The sequence below is a fragment of the Monodelphis domestica genome, chromosome 2, assembly GCF_027887165.1.
Source record: "Monodelphis domestica isolate mMonDom1 chromosome 2, mMonDom1.pri, whole genome shotgun sequence".
Classification (NCBI taxonomy): Eukaryota; Metazoa; Chordata; class Mammalia; order Didelphimorphia; family Didelphidae; genus Monodelphis; species Monodelphis domestica.
The window spans coordinates 207161595-207181789 of NC_077228.1; the positions used below are offsets into that span (position 1 = coordinate 207161595).

Sequence of the window (20195 nt, forward strand, 5' to 3'; positions counted from 1 at the left end):
GACATAAGAAAGTAATGGAGAAAGCATTAATGCAGATTAAATTTAAAAGGATGTACTTAAAAAAAAAGTCAGTTATCTGACATTTATTAACATGCCCCCTGAACATATATTTATAAATATAATGTATTTATATTTTAATTTTATTTTGCTATCTTATTTCTGTATCAGTTAATACAAGTCTCATGTTTTCTTAGATATCAAATAATTTTTTGTGACTTACTGATATCCTCTGATATTTATAGACTACATTTTGTTTAGTTGTATCCCTAATTTCTTTTCAGTTTTTTGCTACTTCAAAAAATTGCTACAGTTAATGTTTTGGAATATATGGGATCTTTCTGTTTTGACTTCCTTGGGCTATATGTCCAGTAGGATTGCTGAGTCAAGGGGTAACTTTTGTTGTAACTTTTCTCCTACAATTCTTAATTGTTTTCTAGGATGATCAGACCAGTTCACAATAGTGAATTGTCAACAGTATCAAACAGTGCAAGTTTGTGTTGGTTTCACATAGCCCCTCATTCAAAAAATGTCTTCTTCAATTTTGCCCTTGAGTAGAAACCTCACAATTGCTTTAATTTGCATATCTCATATTAGTAGTCTGGAGCTTTTTTCACTTGGTTGGTTTTGGCTTGAAATTTTTCTTTTTAAAAGTTTTTATAGCCTTTGATTTCTTGTCTATTGGGGAATGACTTTTAGTCTATTATATTACATGCTATTTCCTACTTCTTTAATTTACTGATTTGAACTGAAAGATTTTATGCCAAGGAAGTAAGAAAGAAAGGACACATCTATATTGAAATATTTATAATAGCATCTTTTGTTGAGACACAAAAACTGGAAACAGAGTGATTGCCTATTGATTTGGGGATGATTATGCAAATTATGGTACATGAATGAAAAGATAAATGTGAGGAATACAGAGAAGCATGGAAAGACACATGAAATGCTGCAGGATGAAGTAAGCAGAATCTAGAGAGCTACATATGCAATGATTCAAATAATGTCAATGAAAACACCACCACAAGGCAGCCAAACTCAGAATAACTGGAATGAACTTGAAGAATAAAAGATGAAACATACCTCCTTCTTTTGATAGAGAGACTGTAAAAGCATTGCCCATGCTTACAGATGTGATTATTAAATCATTTAATTAATCAGTTTTGTTTACTGCTTTGTAGTTATTATTAAAATAGGTTTAGTGAGAGTGAGATATTATTCAGGAAATAACTGATTTATAAAACAAAAGGCATCATTTAAACTTTTTTATTTTAAAAGAAGGTTTGGGTTGGGGCTTAATGTTTTGACTTTTCCCCCTTTCTTTTTTGAGTTAGCACCTGGGCACCTATGATTAGTTTTATTTTTGCTACTTTGTTGTTAATCTACTTTTATAGGCTCTCCTTGTTACTCTATTCAAATTACTTGAATGTACTGATATTAATTTTGCTTTCCCTCTTCCTTTTTCTCCTTCTCTCATCTCTCTTTTTTTGTCATCCCTTCTCTGCTCTTTCCTTATCCATCCTCCCATGTTTATTCTCCTTTAAGTTTTGTGTGTAGTTTTTTTTAATCAAAACTTTACTTTAACTCCTTTCTTTTTTCTCTTCTTTTATTAACCCTTCCAGACAATCTTTGAGATCTTGGAGACAATTCATTCTCTTTTCTGAAATTCTTTTTGTCATTATTACAGAATTATTCTCTTTTTCTAAAATTTTATTTTGGAATTCTTTTAATTCATACTATTTCTTTATTATTTTTCTTTTATTTGCTCATCTCCTTAGTCTAATTATCAGCTAATTTATCTTTCCTGTGAAGTCTCTTTTTAAAAAACACCTTACCTTCAATCTTAGAATTGATGTTAAGCATCAGTTCCAAGGCAAAAGAGTGGTAAGGACGAGGCAATTGGAGTTTAGTGACTTGTCCACGGTTTTTTAAAATGTGGAGCATTAGTTGAAGTGCTCTGTGCCTAATTTAATAAATAGACATATGGGGGGAAATGTGCCTGAGGTCAGATTTGAACTCCTGTCTCCAAACCTGGCTATTTAGCTGCCCTTCCTATGAAGTCAACTTCTGAACTTTACCCTCTTGAAAGTTGAAGCCTCCACTTGAATTGATGCTAAGGAACAACTATATAAGGAATGGATAGTGAAAATCTCATCCACTGTTATTTTTTCCCAAACGTCTCTTGACTTTGTAGTTGCTGGAGTCACTGCTAAGTGGAAACCTACAGTGAGGATAGAGGTATGAGATAGTATGAAGTAGTACATAGCAGTGACCTAATAGCAGCCAGAAGTACCCAGAACACTCAGCCCTTAGCTCAGTGAGGAGTTAGTCAGACATTTATTAAGTGTCTACTATGTGCTCAGTATTGCGTGAAGCTCTGGGGTTACAAAGAAGAGCAAAAGATACCTTTAAGAAACTCACAATCCAATGGAGAATACAACATGCCAACTGTGTGCATATGCAGAATGAATTGGAGATAATCACTGGAGAGAAGGCATAAGAGACTGGAAAAGACTTTTTGTAGATTGTGTGATTTAATCTGATTTTGAAGAAGGACAAAGGAGGTAAGAGACAGAGATAGCATTCTATGCATAGGGTACAACTAGTGAAAGTGCCCAGAGTCAAGAAAGAATATCTTTGTTCTTTTTCTTTTTTTTACATTTAACTTTTCTTTTCTTTTTTCTTAATGATGTATAAACAAAAAATTTTTACATTTGCTTTAAAAAATTAATTAATTAAAAAACATTATCTTCCATCTGAGAATCAATATTGTGTATTGGTTCCAAGGCAGAAGAGCAGTAAGGGCTAACAATAGGGATTAAGTGACTTGCCCAGGATCACAGAGCTAAGACATGTGGGAGGTTGGATTTGAACCCAGGAATTCCTATCTCTAGGCCTGGCTTTCAATATCCACTGAGCAACCCAGCTGCCCTCCACATTTTTTTTTAAATTTTGAGTTCTATATTCTTTCCCTCCCTTTCTTCCCTCCCACCTCATTGAGAAGGCAAGCAGTTTGATGATATAGATTACACATGTGTGGTTATGCAAAACATTTTCATATTAGAAATGTTGCACATAGACCAACCCCCCCCCCAAAAAAAAGCTTCAATTTGTATTCATACTTCATTAGTTTTTTCCTCTGGAAGTGGGTAGCATTTTTAAAAAATAATAAGTCCTTCAAAATTGTCTTGGATCATTTTATTGCTGAGAGTAGCTAAGTTATTATTCACAGTTGATCGCTGCACAATATTGCTATTACTGCATAGAATATTCTCTTTCTGCTCATTTCACTTTGTATAAATTCATATGTCTCTCCAGGTTTTTCCAAAAGCATCCTGCTCATCGTTTCTTATAGCACTGTAGTATTTCTCCATCACAGTCATGTACCACAGCTTGTTCAGCCATTCCCCAATTGCAGGCATCCCCTCAATTTTCCAATTCAAGAATGTCTTTTTTTCAAGGAACAAAGAGGGCAGTGTCATTGAATTGAAAACTATGTAGGGGTATGTAAGGTTTAAGAAGAGTGGAAATGAGTGTATGTGTGTGTGTGGGTGTGTGTGGGTGGGTGGGGCAAGTTATGAAGGATAACTTTGAACATTAGAGGATTTTATATTTTTGTTCTTTTATTAGGCCTTCCAACTAATGCAGCAGTCCAGGGGGACACTAGATTTTATTGAGTAGAGAAGTTAGGAAGAGGAAGGGTAATGTGTGTTATGGCATGGTCAGACTCACTTTAGAAAGATGCCTTTGACAAAAGTTCAGTGGGAGATGAACTAGAGTGGAGAGAGATTTGAGGCAGGTACACCTACTAGCAGACTGGTCTACTCTGGTCTAGAGGGAGGTGCTGAGGGCCTGTAGCAGGTTGTGATGGCAAAGTCAGAGAAGAAAAGGGGGACTTTTCAAGAGATATACAAAGCTAAAATCAACAAGCCTTGGCAACAGGTTGATAGAAGAACACAGAGAATAGGGAGATGATAGTGCCACTATAGTTTTTTCTTCTCTTCCATCCCTGAATGTTTCCCCTTGCAGCAGTCAACCTTTGGTATAATCTGAAATATTTCTTAGTGTTTCTAAGATGACAGTAAAAGGATCTGGGTTTGGATAAAAACTTTTACTCCATCATCCATTTGGAACTTTTTAGTCTTTAAATAAAAATTATTTTAAATTATTTTTATGTCTGTCTTGTGTCAGCAATATTTTATGTATGCTGTTATTTTCCATGGCTTTTCTCTTTTTTATGTTCTATTAGTAACATTGAGAAGTGTCAATGATTATGTTAGTTTTGAGACTTGCTACATTTTTTGCTGCTTCTTTAAGTAAACTATCATATTGTCCCCAAATAGGCATCTACTTGACATTTTCTGTTTTGAATCTCTGCCTTTATTCAATATTTTTACTTTATTTATTGTTTTAATAATTTAATAACTCTATATAATATATAAATATAAAAACAATTTAATGACAATAAATTTTAACATTTGTTATTAATAATTAATTTAATACTTTACTGAATACTTTAAAAATACTTACAATTGGCAGGAAGTGTCTGAGCTCATGTTTCTAGTCTTAGAGTGATCTCTATTTTATAATGAGACATTGGAGGTGTAGGACTCAAGAATATGTTATGGCTTTAGTGAAGCATAATTTATTGCCTATTAAGTACTAATGTGTAAGTAGCATGCTAGGCTCGGGGAAGTTATGAAGATGCAATAGGACATAATTACTCCTGTCAAGGTCTTTACCATTTCTTGGGGGGGGGGTGTGTGCAGAAGTGGTAGGTACTTACAGTGGTGTTAATAATTTATTCTTCTAGAAAGAGTCTTCATATTTTCACTGGAGTTTTCCACGAAAACTATCCTTTATATAAACATCTCCTGTCTGCTGCTTTGTCTATTTTCAGTGTTGAAAGATGCCATTCCTATCATTGAGGATCTTGAGGAAAAAAAGGCTAACGTGGATGATCTGAAGCATGATCTGAGGAAATTGGGAATCTATTGTACACAGACAGAATTGGAGAGAGCCTTAGAACAGGTTCCTCCTGATAGTAAGTGAAAGGGAATTATTGGGAACTGGGGTTATTCTATTCAAAAGTACTAGGGTTGGGGAACTGTATTTGCTGTGCCTGTTTCAAAGTGAAGGAGATTCATTATGTCACGAATGGGAAAATTTTCAGCTCCTCTAAGAAAAAGGAAAGCTCTTTTCTCACTCTCCATTCATTGTTTCCTTGGGAACTTTTAAAAAATATATTTTTAAATTTTATTTAGTCAATTTAGAATATTTTTCCTTGGTTACAAGTCATGTTCTTTCCCTCCCCTTCCCCTAACCCTTCCTGTAGGAAAAAGTGCAATTCCACTGGGTTTTACATGTGTCCTTGATCAAAATCTATTTCCATGTTGTTATGTTTGCACTAGAATGATCATTTAGAGTCTACATCCCCAGTCATATCCCCTTTGACCCATGTGATCAAGCAGTTGTTTTACTTCTCTGTTTCTGTTCCCACAGTTTTTCCTCTGAATGTGGATAGTGTTCTTTCCCATAAATCCCTCTGAACTGTTCTGGATCATTGCATTGCTATTACTAGAGAAGTCCATCACATTCGATTGTACCACAGTGTCTCTGTGTACAATGTTTTCCTGGTTCTGCTCCTTTCGCTCTGCATCACTTCCTGGAGTTTGTTCCAGTCTCCATGGAATTCCTCCACTTTATTATTCCTTTTAGCACAATAGTTTTCCATCACAACATATTACACAATTTGTTCAGCCATTCCCCAATTGAAGGGAATCCTCTCATTTTCCAATTTTTGGCCACCACAAAGAGCGCAGCTATGAATATTTTTGTACAAGTATTTTTCCTTATTATCTCTTTGGGGTACAAACCCAGCAGTGCTATGGCTGAATCAAAGGACAGAGACTTTTAGCACCCTTTGGGCATAGTTCCAAATTACCTTCCAGAATGGCTGGATCAATTCACAGCTCCACCAGCAGTGCATTAATGTCCCCTTTTGAACTTTTAAATGTAAATGCCAATTTGGCTTTCATAAACTGGTTGATTTTCCTCCCAGAGCACATCAAGATCTGATTTCCCAAGGCCCCAGAATTATGGTTAGGAGCATGGGTGTGTTCTAGCATTTTCCAGCTCCTAAAAACCAGCTACTCAGAGGAATAGTTGGTCTCCTTCATTCAGTTAGGTAGGGTGTTACTTGCCCATATCCTTGATTTGGGGTAAGTTATATAAGTGAACTTCAGCTTTTTTGAAGTGTGAAGACCCTTTTTCAACAAATCTCACAGACCTTCACTTGAGAGTAGTAGTTAAAGTTTTTAATGAGCAATTGAGAATACAGATAATGACCAACACTAAATTCAGTAATGCTTTTCAATGAAGGTGAGAGTGAGTTAACCTTCATGTGCAAACTTTCAAAAGTTATAATCTACATTTGCTCATAACGTAGGGTTTATTCAGCTTAATAAAAGTATGTTTGCTTTTTTATTATGAAAAGCAGCTAGGGGGTACAATGGGATGGGGCATTGAACCTGAAGTCAAAAAGACCCGAGTTCAAATTTGGTCTCAGGTGCTTACTAGCTGTGACCCTAGGTAAGTCATTAAACTTCTGTCTGATTCAGTTTCTTCGTCTATAAGATAATGGCACCTATCTCCTAGGATTGCTGTGAAGATCCAATAAGATAATATTGTACAGCACTTTGCAATTTTTAAAGTGCTACATAAATGCTAATTATTATTATTATAATTATCATCATCATCATCACTTTCCATGTCTTATTTCTTTACTTCACTTCACAGGGATGGGCACACCCTAGATCTCACCATTACCCACAGGTGTTTTGTACTTTCAAGATAAAAAACTCTTGTCATTCCTCTATATGGGCATTCCTTCCTTCTGTTCCATCACTATCAGAATCTCTTACCTTTCCTAAATCATTTCTTCCCCCTTCATCATGAGCTCCAGTCCTATAACCCTCAGGATCTCTTCAAGCTGTTCAATCTTGCTCTGACTTCACTTTTCTCTCTTCTAAACAATTTTTGGGCTAGGCTTGGCTCAGAATATGAACAGAACAAGACTCATTGACCATCCCCTATTGGAGAAAAAGGAATTTACTGGAAAAAACTTTCAGCAAAGATACAGCTTCGATTCATACAAACACAGTGTCCCTTATCTTCATACAGAAGTGCATCTGGTCAGAAGGGTATATTGATTCACTTATCTATGGAACCAACATCAAGTTTGGGGGGATTCCTTGTGATAGGTTAAAAAAATCCTTTGAGGAATGAAATGCTAAGTCAATAGCTCAAGTCTGCTTTGGGACAGCTTCCCTTCCTTTTATGGAAAAACTAGTCATGGCAGGGAACCTAGTGTTATTTCTACCACATCAATTTTTTTTAAACCCTTACCTCTGTTCTAAAATCAATACTAAGTATCAGTCCCAGCACAGAAGAACTATAAGGAGGAGGCAGTTGGGGTTAAGTGACTTACCCAGGGTCACATGTCTAGGAAGAGTCTGAGGTCACATTTGATTCCAGGTCTGCCTGACTCTATCCAATGAGCCCCATACCACACCATTCAGTCAAAGATTTTCTTACTCTACCAAGCCAATTGAATCTAATTTCTATGAACTCTCTCTTTCCCTCTTATCTATTTCAACCTTCCCTACCCCCCAGACAGAATTCCCTACTGTCTCCTTTTCTTCTTGTCTCCGATAATGAGATGGCCCTTCTCTTTACCAACATCAATTCCTCTTCATTCCTTTATCCCCTTCCTGTCTTCTTCAGCAGATTGTCCCTTCAGTTATCCTCATGTCCTCTAAACTTTAATTTTTACCAGTTTTCCAGTTCTTCTTTGCTGCTTTCAGACTTTCCTTCCTTAAAAGCCTTCACTAGATACAGCCATGCTCTCAATCTATGATTCTAAAAATCCTATAACTCTCTTCTGTTTCTCAACCAAATGACCATCAAAAAAACCCCAAACCATTAGCTCAGTGGATTGAGAGCCAGGTCTAGAGATAGGAGGTCCTCGTTCAAATCTGGCCTCAGACATTTCTCAGCTGTGTGACCCTGGGCAAGTCACTTAACCCTCATTGCCTAGCCCATACCACTCTTCTGCCTTGGAACCAATACACAGTATTGACTCCAAGATGGAAGGTAAGGGTTTTAAAAAAAATAACCCAAAACCTTCTATTGTGGATAATTTCATTTCTCTTCTCCTCACTTCTCAGCCTTTAGCATTAGGGCCTTTAGTCATCATTCAAATGAAACTACATAATCTTACCAGTGATGATTTATTTGCCCAAATCAACAATCCTGCTATCCTCACGCTTCTTGACATTTTTTTATGATCACAAAGCTTGTATATTTTTTTTGTTCTTTTAAATTAATTTATCTTTTTTTTTTTACAAATTTCATGTAATAACATTTCCATATAAGTTTTCTGAAGTTACATGATCATATTTGTCTCCCTCCCTTCCTTTGCTTCTCCCTCCTGAAGCTGGCAAGTAATTTGATCGGGGTTATACATGTATTATTGTATGTAAAACATTTACATATTATTCATTTTTGTAAGTTAATCATCATATAAAACCAAAACTCCCAAAGATAAACCCAAATAAACAAGTGAAAAATCACATGTTTTCATCTGCATTTTTACTCCAACAGTTCGTTCTCTGGTGGTAGATTGCATTTTTTGACATAAATCCTTCAGAATTGTCCTGGATCATTGTACTACTGATAGTAGCTAAGTCTTAAAATGGTTGATCATTCTTCTTGATCTTTCTACTGAATTTAACATTATTGCTTATCTTCTCCTCTTGGATATTACTTTTTCTCTGGTTCTTGTTTTCAGATCCTGTTCTCTTGTTGATTCTCTTCCTTCCTGTCTGACTACTTAGTCTTCTTTACTGGCTTATCATCCATTGTACACTGTGTAATGATGGATATATCCCAGGGCTCTGTCTTGAGCTCTCTTCTCTTTTTATCCTCTCTCAGTGACCTCATCAGCTCTAATGGGTTTAATTATCATAGATTCTAAGAACTATATATCTAGCCCTATTCTCTCACTTGAGCTCCAGTCTTGTTTACTAGGCATTTTAAAATGGACATCTTAGAGACATCTCAAACCCATTATGTCTAAAACATAACTCATTTGCTTTCCTCCTGAACCTATCCTCTTCCAGTGATTGTTAAACCTTTTCTTGAAGATTTCCAAGATGCTAGAGCCAACTAGGGCGGCTAGTTGGCACAGTAGATAGAGTACTGGCCTGAAGTCAGGAAGTCCTGAGTTCAAATATGTCCTTAAATATTTACTATCTGTGTGATTCTGGGTAAGTCACTTCCGCTCTTTCTTTATCTGCAAAATGAGCTAGAGAAGGAAATGAAAAACCACTCCAGTGTCTTTGCCAAGAAAATCCCAAATGGGGTGAAGAAGAGTCAGACATGACTTAAATGACTAAATGACCAAAGATCAGTCCATTCCCCTTTTGGATTGTCTTTCTGATGGTTATGAAGTTTTCCCTAAAAGAAGAAAAACTTTTCTCTGATAGAGGAAACTGGTGTCACAGGGGATAAAGTGCTGGACCTGGAGAAAGGAAGTTGTTGTTCAGTTATCAGTCATGTTTTACTCTTCATGACCTTATTTGGAATTTTCTTGGTAGAGATACTGGATTTGTTTGCTATTTCCTTCTCCAGCTCATTTGACAGATGAGGAAACTGAGGCAAACAAGATTAAATGACTTACCCAGGGTCACATAGCTAGAAAGTCTGAGGCCATATTTGAACTTGGTAAGATAAATCTTCCTGAATCCTGACTTTATCTTAACTTACACTACCTTAACTAGCTTAGGAAGATCTGAATCATATAACAAGTCATTTAACCCCTACTTGCCTTAATTTCCTCAACTATTTAATAAGAATTTAATGGCACCAACCTCCCAGGGTTGTTGTAAAGGTGAAGAGATAATAACACTTAGCACAGTGTCTGTCACATAATACATAATAGGTACTTAATAAATGCTTATTTCTCCCTCTTCACTCTCTGACTTTAAGCCTGAATTCACCTCTTTGGGAATTTTCTCATTGTTCCTAGTTCTCCCTTCCGGGGCCAAAGAGAGCAAGTCTAATCACTCTTCCACATGAGAACCTCTCAAATACCCAAAGACAGCTATAATATCCCCCAATCTTATTTACTTCAGGTTAAACATTCTCAATTCCTTCAACCAATCCTCATTTGTGATGAACTTGAAGCTCTTTATCATCCTTGTTGCCTTTTTCTGGCAATTCTCCAGTTTATCAATCAATCAATAAAGATAAAGTGCCTCCTATGTGCCAGACACCACTAATTTCCCTTCTTCAATCACGAGTTACAGAACTGAATACAGTACTCAAGATGAGCTCTGAGAAGTGCCAGGTACAGTGGGACTGTCACCTCCCTATGCCTCTCAATGTAACCCAAAGTGGCGTTAGCGTTTTTGGCTGCTAGGTTCACCATGCTGACTCACTAAGCTTGTAGTCCACTGAAAACTATAGGTATTCTTCAGACCTATTCAGGGCTCCCCCATTTTATACCTATAAATTGCTTTCTTCTAACCAAGTTAAGACTTTACATTTATTCCCTGCTGAATTTCCTCTTACTGAATTAAGCCCTTGCCTATGCCATCTATGGTGTTTAGCTATCTCACTCAGCTTTGTGCCATCTGAAAATCTGAGGAAAATACCATCTATCCCATTATATGTCTTTAGATGGCAGCGAAGGGAAAGGCAAAAGCAGAATCTTTTCTCTCTTTTCTGCTCTTCTAAACAGCAAATGTCCCTTCCAGTTAGCTTCTCTAAGAAACAAAGCTTTCCTTTAGTCCAGCTCTTCTAAGATGCATAGTAAAGGCTCTCAGGATGCCTTTTAGATCAGCTCAAAGGACCCTTCTCAGACTCGTTCTGAAATAAAGTCTTGATGAGTGCTTCTGCTCCCAAACAGAAATGAATCACCTCTATCTTATGAGAAGCCAAAATCCATGTTTCCATCAGGCATGGCACCACTAGGTATTGATACTACTGATTCACTGAAATAACTATCATATTCTGCAGATAGAGAATCATTGACTATATGTGGTGGCTATTGTCCAGTAGTCCCCAATAGTGCCAGACAATTCTAAGGACTAGTATTTCCAAGGTATCAAGGCCTTATTTCAGTCATGCAGGAAGCTACCACTTTAAATTTATTTTACACATACATTTATATATACTTCTTGTCTTCCCTATAGAATATAGCTTCTTTGAAAGGAGGGATCATTTTATTTTATTTTTGTGTCTTTATATCCCCATCTCTAGCATGTTGCCTGGCACATACTACATTCTTAATAGATGCGTTTTGATTTTTAAACATTTCCTCTTTCCTATTTTTTCCTTTCTTCTATTTATTTTTAATAACCTCTCCATATAAGTTTTCTGATCCATATTGTCTCTCTCCCTTCCTCCCTCCCCTCCAAGAACATGCTTATTGATTGAGATTGATTCTTTGTAATAACTCTATCATATTCTGCAGACAGAGAATCATCGACTTAGAATCATAAATTTAGCATTGTTAAAGCTTTTAGATATCATCTTATCTAATTCTCCCATTTTATAGAAGAAACTGAATCTCAGGCTAAGTGACTTACCTGAAGTAGTAATTAGCAAAACAAGACCAGCTTAACTCAGACCAGTCCAGCAATTCATACTGAGAGGACGGAAAGCAATGAGAGAGGTGTGGCCCATGAAATGCAATAAAAATGGCTTTGCTAATAACAAAGAGGGAAAAAGACATGGCTCCTAAAGTTAAATATGATAGTAATTTTCTTTTTAAAAAAGGCTACTCTCCTCTGCCTCTGCATTTATTATGGCAACTAATCAAATTATGTAAGAAAAGTGTTCCAAATGGGAGAATGGAAAGTCAGCTAAAAACCTCCCAATACCTTGTAAGTTGGTGATCATCCCAAGAATTCTTTCCCTGCCCTCTTTCAAAGGAAACTAGCCCAGCCTACATGAACTAATGACAGTTCTACATATTTTCTCTCTCAATTAATTACCTTCTGTCTTAGTATTAAGTCTAAGACAGAAGAGTGGCAAAGGCTAGGCAATTAGGGCTAAGTCACCTAGCTAAGAAGTGTCTGAGGCCAGATTTGAACCCAGATTCTTCTTTTTGTCCATTGAGCTACCTAACTACCCCCTACTTTCTTTCTCCCAACTATTTGGTGACTGCCTCTAGTTTCCCTTTTGATATTGCTTTAGGCCTATCTCAAATGAGCATTAGTAATTGAAAGGAATTTTGCCAACCTAAGGCAGCTGTGGAAATGCATGACGGCATTTGCTATTGAGTACTTGAGGGCAGAGAACAGCAGTATTTCCTTTGCATAATGATCATTGCAAGTATGAATAGCAGTATGATTTTTTGTAAGCTCAGCTCTGCCATTAACTTCATATTAGACAAATCATTTACTTCAATTTTCTCATCTGTAAAATGGAATCACTAATACTTGTTCTCCTGAACTTGTAGAATAATAGTCCAATGGACAAATGCATCTGAACACATGTATTATTTATGGGGACTTCTCATAAAAGTTTCTTATCATCCATTTCTCATCTTCATTAGGCACAGGGTGTAGTGGATAGAATACCTGGGTTAGAGTTCTTCAAATATTTACTAGCCGTTTGACCCTGGAGGTAATTACTTCACTTTTCTTAGCCCTATAATCTTCATTTATAAAGCAACTAGGGTGGATAGAATCTTAGATCTGGAGTCAGGAAGATCTGAGCTGAAATCCAATCCCAGACACTTAGTAACTATGTGACCCTGGGTAAGTCACTTAACCCTTATTTACTTGAGTTCCTCACCTGTAAGGTAAGGACACACTGGAGAAGAAAATGGTAAACCCCTCTAGTATCTTGATGCATCCAAAGGGCTGCAAAGAGTCAGGATTGACCCACAGCAAAATAGAGATAATAATAGTAGCTACCTCACAAAGTTGTCATGAGGATCAAATGATAAATGTATGTTAATGTAAATAATAAGTATGTATTGCTTTTCAAGCCTTAAAGTGCTACAGAAGTGTGAACTATTAATATTCTATAATTGCTAGGTGGTATTGGCTCTAGGTCTATATATGCCTTTTATTTTATTTCTGAGTGCAGAACTCTAACCCCGTATTTTTGGTCAAAACGTATGATTTCATCCACATGGGGAATCCCCAGTATGGAAACTGTCCTTTTTTTGCAGATTGGCAACTTCTTTGCAATTTATGGCCCCAGAGAGTGGTTCAAAAGCCCCAAGAGACTAGGTGACTTGTGCCTGCATTCCCCTGGCAAGTATGTGTCAGAGGCAGGATTTGAATTGCAGTTCTCCCTCATTCTAAACCCAGAATCTATGGAATATTCCCTGCTGCATCTCATATAACTCCGTATTTTATGTAAATCCATATTTTAATCATGGGCTTTACTATAACTGAGGGAGACTTTAGAAATCTGTTGCATTAATCTTTTCTCTCATATTCCCTTTCAGGTGAAGGACACGTGAATTTCAAAGACTTTGCTCAAGCTCTGAAGGAGGATCCTTTCTTGGGCAAACGGAAATGTAAGTAAAAATCATACTTTCTTCTTTTTGGAAACAAGATATTTCAAAATCAACATTGTAAAAGAAATTGTAATTTTTTTGTAATTGAAAAAGAAAAAGCTAGATCACTAGTGTTTAAGCAAAAGAAAAAGAAACCTTATCACTCTGATCGTTTCAAACTCTCTATTTCAATCCTGGGGCTCATTTTATATTCTAAGAAGTTAAAATCTATACCTATTCATTCTCCATTCAATGGTAGTGACTATAGCAAAGATAAAGATCAGGGGAGAGAAATATGCTCAGAATGGACTGGAATTTGTTTTAGGTTTGAGAATCATTTGCCACCTAGTGGAGAAATGATCTGTCTTCTGATGTTAGAAGGAAGGCTGCTAATGTTGGAAATGGAATTAAAGACTGGTTCTTTTTGCTGTCAGAGTAGAAAACTAGATTGAATAGTTAAAAGTTGCAGGAAAGTATACTGATTTTGGCTCAATAGGAGGAAGAATTTTCCAGCACTTTCTGGAGGGGGCAGCTGGGTGGCTCAGGGGATTGAAAGAGGTTCCTGGATTTATATCTGGCCTTAAAAACTTCCTAGCTAGTGTGACCCTGGGCAAGTCACTTAACCCCCATTGCCTTGCTCAACTAAAACACAGTACTAATTCTAAGATGGGAGATAAGGGTTTTAATTAAAAAAAATCTATCTGGAAATGGAATGCACTACCTTGTGAGATAGGAAGTGTTTGTTTGCCATTAGTGGAAATCAAGTAGAGACTAGACCATCAACTTGCCATGAATATTGGGAGTTAAAGGGTTTGGATTCTAATCCCACCTCTGTCACATGGAAAAATAATATAACCTCTCTAAAACTCAGTTTCCTCATCTCTTAAATGAGGTTATTGGTCTGATTGAATTAAGTCTCTTATTGTTCTACATCTATGAGGCTGTGTTGTTGAGGAGATTGATTAATCAGGAAGGGAGCTAGACTAGGTGACTTTACCAACACCAGGAATCTTTGACATTGATAGGATATTGACAGTATTGATACAACTTCTAAGTTTTTGGCCTTACTCCTAAATTATTCTATAATAAGTATACACGTCTCATAATCTTTTATGAGACCAGTTTTTGAATAATATTTAAAATGAGTTTAGCAAAATCCTCATTGCACATCAAGAGAAGTCTACATTTTTAGACTTTCAATTCAACAATCTACTTGCTGTTTCTGGCCCATGACCTTCCATCTCCCAACTTCCAAGCATTTTCATTGGCCTGGAACACAAGATAAATTAGGGGATAGTCTCGAAGAGAAGTCTATGTAGTTGATGTTATTATCATGAAACTCATTCTCATCCTCTTTTTTTTTTTTTAACTTTAAACCCTTACTTTACATCTTAGAATTGATATTCTGTATGTATTGGTTCTAAGGTAGAAGGGCAATGGGGGTTAAGTGACTTGCCTAGGGTCACACAGTTAGGAAGTGTCTGAGACCAGATTTGAACCCAGAAACCTGCTGTCTCTGGTCCTGACTCTCAGTTCACTGACCCACCTAGCTGCTCTATATTCTCATCCTTTTTAATGAGGTTCAGATTGAAATAGTCTTTGGACAACTCTGTTTTGTTCAACTTTTTCTTTTTATAATTAATGCTTTATGGACTATTGCACAGGTAGTTAAAATAATTACTTTTAGCAGTTTAATAAAAATATTAGTCTTTCTAGACTCATTGTGTATGTCTTCAGAGAAACTCCAATAGCAGACAGTCCAATATTATTGTTGTTCCCCAAATGGTACATTAATTATTTTGTCCTTTGAGCAAGGGGTCATTTGTAAAACTGGACTGTCTGTGACTATCAGGTCTATTCAGCTTGATTTAATTGAACCTAAAATCTAACTGTTTTAGATGGCCTATTATTTTGAGGCCATCTTAACAATGTGAGTAGCAGGATGAGTATTCCTGAATTTTTTTTAACCCTTACCTTCTGTCTTAGAATCAATACTAAGTACCAGTTTCAAGGAAGAAAAGTGGTAAAGCGCTAGGCAACTTGACTTGCCCAGGCTCGCACAGCTAGGAAGTATATAAGACCAGAGTTGATCTCAGGACCTCCTGTCTCCAGGTCTGGTTCTCTCTCTACTGAACCCACCTTGTTTTTCCTTTCTGCATTCATAATACACTATATAAATAGACTTTTGATGCATAGTTCATTAGACTGGGATGTATGTTTTGGTTTTGTCTGATCTGATCATGCTCATTTACAGATACAGACTGATATAAAGTAACTGTTAGGTTTATCTCAAGATCTACTAGTTGTCAAAATATTTCTGTATGTCTATAATACAGTGGTTAAAACAATGACCTTGTTCCTGAAATGCTTTTGAATTAGTAGAAACAAAAAGATAAAAGGTATAATCTTAATATTCATTAAGGTCTATTTATTTGAAAAATGATACTTTGTGATAACTCTAAATGGAAAATCTTGCCAAATAATAGTAATCTATTTGCTAAACATTTTGGATCAATAAATGAATCTTGTTTTCTCTAAACCCACAGCATTAGAAGAAAGTCTTAAAGAAATGAAGGGATTCAAGGGCAACAAGGTTTCAGTGGACAATTTATGGAGAACTCTACACAGGTTAGATGCCAATTTGACAGAAGAGGAATTTCAAGAGGCATTGAAGGCAGTGCCAAAAGATGGTTGGTATTTTTAAATCAATTACTAAATATTTATTAGATGTCTACTATGTACCAAAAACAGTGCCAAATTCTAGGGATTCAAAGAAAAGTAAAAGACAGTTCCTGCTCTCAAGTAGCTTCCAGTTTGATAGGAGCTTAACATGTAAATAACAACATACAGACAAGTCATGGAAAGAATAAAATGGAAAAAAAATTAACAGAGGGGAAGGCATTAGAATTAAAGGGGATTGGAAAAGTCTTTCAGTACAAGGTTGGATTTTAGCTGGGACTTGAAGGAAGTCAGTGAAACTGGGAGGAAGAAGAGAGTGTTAAAATATTCTAGACATGAGAGTTGGAGACAGAATATCTTATGTGAAGAATATCAACGAGGCCATTATCACTGGGTTTCAGAAAACTTGGAGAAGAGACTATAAGATTTAAGAAGACTAGAAAGGAGAGAGAGAGAGAGAGAGAGAGAGAGAGAGAGAGAGAGAGAGAGAGAGAGAGAGAGAGAGAGAGAGAGAGAGAGAGAGAGAGAGAGAAAGTTATAAAGAATTTTGAATGCCAATAGAGGATTTTATATTTGATCCGGAAAGTGACAGGGAGTCACAGAAGTTTATTAAGTAATGTATGTGGTAGCATGGTGAGACCATTAGCAAGATCACTTGGATAACTGAGTGGATGATGGATTGGAGTGGGGAGAAATCTAAGGACCAACCAGCAGGTTCTTGCAAGGACACCAGAATGGTGGTAGTGTCAGAGGAGAGAAGTGATTTTATATAGAACTTGGTCACAGATTGGATATGAACGGTAGAAGAGAGTGAGGAATTCAGGATTGCACTTAGGTTGCTGGCCTAGAAGACTGAAGATGATGGTACTCAAAATAGGCAAGTTAGGGATGAGAGGATTTGGGAGGGGGGCAGTAAAAATGAGTTAATTTTTGACCATATTGAGCTTAAGATATCAAGGAGGCATCCAGTTTGAGATGTCCAATAGGCAACTGAGGATGAAACATTCTTGTCAGCAGAGAGTTTAGGGCTGGATAAGTAGATCTGAAGAATCATCATCATGGGTATAATTGAATCTATGGGACCTGATGAGATCAAGTGAAATAATAAAGAGGGAGAATTGAAGAGGATACAGGATAGAGCCCTATGAGACACTCACAGTCATTTTCTACTGATAAAATCACATTAATTTCTGGTTTAGAATCCTTTGACAGTGCTAAACACTTGAGGGTGTTTTGGGGGGTCTTGTTTTTGTTGTATTCAGTAACTGGAGAGTATTTGAATCAAAGCAAGGTATTTGTTTATTTTATTTGTTTTTGTTTGAGAATGAGGGGAGGTGAACATTTTATAAGCAGTAAGGACCTACTTTTGTAGGCATTACATCTACTTCCTTTCATCTTAGTTGGCCCAACTATATGTGTACCATAACACTTATTTTCAGAGTCTTAAATGCAAGATTAAGGAACAGCTAGCTCATGTCACTTAGTGCCATGCACCCTACAAAGTGTAATGTTTTCATTTTAAAAACTGATTAAAAGCTTGTACAGTAGAGAGTTACCATGAGCAAAAAGAGTATAAGGAAGCACAGAGATCAGAGTTCCAAAGCTACATGCCTTTTCCCTCTTAGGGCTAGATTCTGGAAGATAGAGTCATTTTATAAGCTGACTCAGTGGGAAAAACTAGAAATACCCTGACCAAGAAAACCCATGCTCCCTTTTTTGTAGAACCTTTTAACCATGTGTCTGGTTTTCCCTTCAAACCTAACAGTTAATCTACAACCCCAAATCAGAAGTCAGTGAGACATAATGTAAAGCCAGATGCCAGTCACACCCATGGAGCAGTAATTAGGTCTGTTAGAACCTAGAATCAGGAAACTGTGAGTTCAATTACTTTTTCAAGAAACTAGCTGTGTGATGATGTTGAAGGGTCTTACTCTAAGCTTTCTCAGCCTTAGTTTCCTCCTCTGTAAAATGACATTAAAATAGCATCTACTTCACAGGTTGTTGTGAGGATCAAATGAAATGACATAAATAAACCTTAAAGAAGTATATAAATGATAGCTATTATTATGATTTACCAAATGAATGTGACACTCATTGTTTCTGACCTTCTCTTCATTAGGTGGACTTTGTTCTCCAGTGTTCCTAATTTTAGCTTGGAATTTTGTTTTTTTCTTCTGTGTTCCTGACAATGTACTGTCAATTTACAATCCCAGACTGGTAACCTGATTCCATCTTCAATCAGAGGAACTCAGCAGAAAGAGATCTGAGTCATTTCTCCTGATGAAATGTAAAAGGAAGGAGATAAAGTATTCAGAGTAATGAGTGATGTTTTTTGAAAGAACAAATCATGGGCTCAGAACAGAAACCAAATCAGAGAACCAAAGAGCTAGAAACAATCTCTGGAGATCATTTGATCTGATCTCTCTAGCATCTTTGAATAGATGAAAGGCCAAACCCAAAATTGATGATTCTTTTTTTTTTTAAACATTATTTTATTTGGTCCTTTCCAAACATTATTCATTGGAGACAAAGATCATTTTCTTATTAGTTTAACAGTTCTATCACTTTCGATTTTATTAATTTCTCCCTTAATTTTTAGGATCTCTAGTTTGGTTTTCTTCTGGAGGTTTTTAATTTGTTCGCTTTCAAGTTTTTTTATTTGCATTTCCAATTCATTGATCTCTGCCCTCCCTAGTTTGTTAATATTTGCACTCAGGGATATGAATTTTCCTCTGATTACTGCTTTGGCTGCCACCCATAAGGTTTGAAAGGATGTCTCACCATTGTCATTTTCCTTGATGAAATTATTAATTGTTTCTATGATTTGTTCTGTAACTAACTGATTTTGGAGTATCATATTATTTAATTTCCAATTAATTTTTATTTGGTTCTCCATGTACCCTTACTGATCATTATTTTTATTGCTTTATGATCTGAAAAGGCTGCATTTATTATTTCTGCTTTTCTGCATTTGTATTCAATGTTTCTGTGTATGGTCAATCTTTGTGAATGTGCCATGTGGTGCTGAGAAGAAGGTGTATTCCTTTTTGTCCCTATTTGTTTTTCTCCATATGTCTATTAACTCTAATTTTTCTAAGATTTCATTCACTTCTTTTACCTCTTTCTTATTTATTTATTGATTTGATTTATCTAAATTTGATAGTGGTTGGTTCAAATCTCCCACTAATATGATTTTACTGTCTATTTCCTCCTTCAATTCTCCTAGTTTCTCCATTAGAAATTTGGGTGCTATACTATTTGGTGCATACATGTTGATTAGTGATATTTACTCATTATCTAAAGTCCCTTTTAACAAAATATATTTACCTTCCCTATCCCTTTTAATCAGGTCTATTTTTGCTTTGGCTTTGTCAGATATGATTGCAACTCCTGCCTTCTTTCTATCAGTTGAGGCCCAGAAGGTCTTACTCCATCCTTTAATTCTGACCTTATGAGTGTCTACCCGCCTCATGTGTGTTTCTTGAAGACAATATATGGTAGGGTTTTGGATTCTAATCCATTCTGCTATTCGTCTATGTTTTGTGGGTGAGTTCATCCCATTCATGTTCAAAGCTATGATTGTCATTTGTGGACTCCCTGGCATCGTCCCCTAATTCTGACCTTTCTTCTTTAGCTATAATCTTTTAAACCAGTGATTTACTTTAAATCAGTCCTCCTAGTCTCCTCCCTTGATATGTTTCCCTTTCTAGCCCCTCCCTTTTTGTTCCCTCCTCCTCCCCCATCTCCTTCCCTCCCTTTTGGTGTTCCTTTCCCTCCTACCCTCCTTGGTTTTCCCTTCTCCCTTACCCTGTTGGATAAGATAAAATTCAAGATCCCAATGGAACTGGATGCTCTTCCCTCTCAGAGTTGATTTCACTGAGAGTAAGGTTTAAGTAAAAACTCTCTTCCTCTCCTTTTTATAGGAGAATTTTCCCCC

The 20195-nt window shown here is 36.4% G+C and overlaps 1 protein-coding gene across 18 annotated transcripts in view; it reads left to right on the top strand.

Annotated features, from left to right (window-relative positions):
• EFCAB3 (EF-hand calcium binding domain 3) overlaps positions 1-20195 on the top strand; it is a 722802-nt gene that overhangs the window by 38923 nt on the left and 663684 nt on the right. For all 18 annotated transcript variants that reach the window (XR_008916397.1, XR_008916396.1, XR_008916398.1 and 15 more), the window contains exons 14-16: positions 4898-5041; positions 13529-13600; positions 16126-16269. Coding sequence is in view for 15 of the 18 variants with exons in the window: in XM_056817026.1 (XP_056673004.1) it covers positions 4898-5041; positions 13529-13600; positions 16126-16269 (360 nt within the window). In the remaining 3 variants the exon portion in view is untranslated. The remainder of the gene's footprint in view (positions 1-4897; positions 5042-13528; positions 13601-16125; positions 16270-20195) is intronic.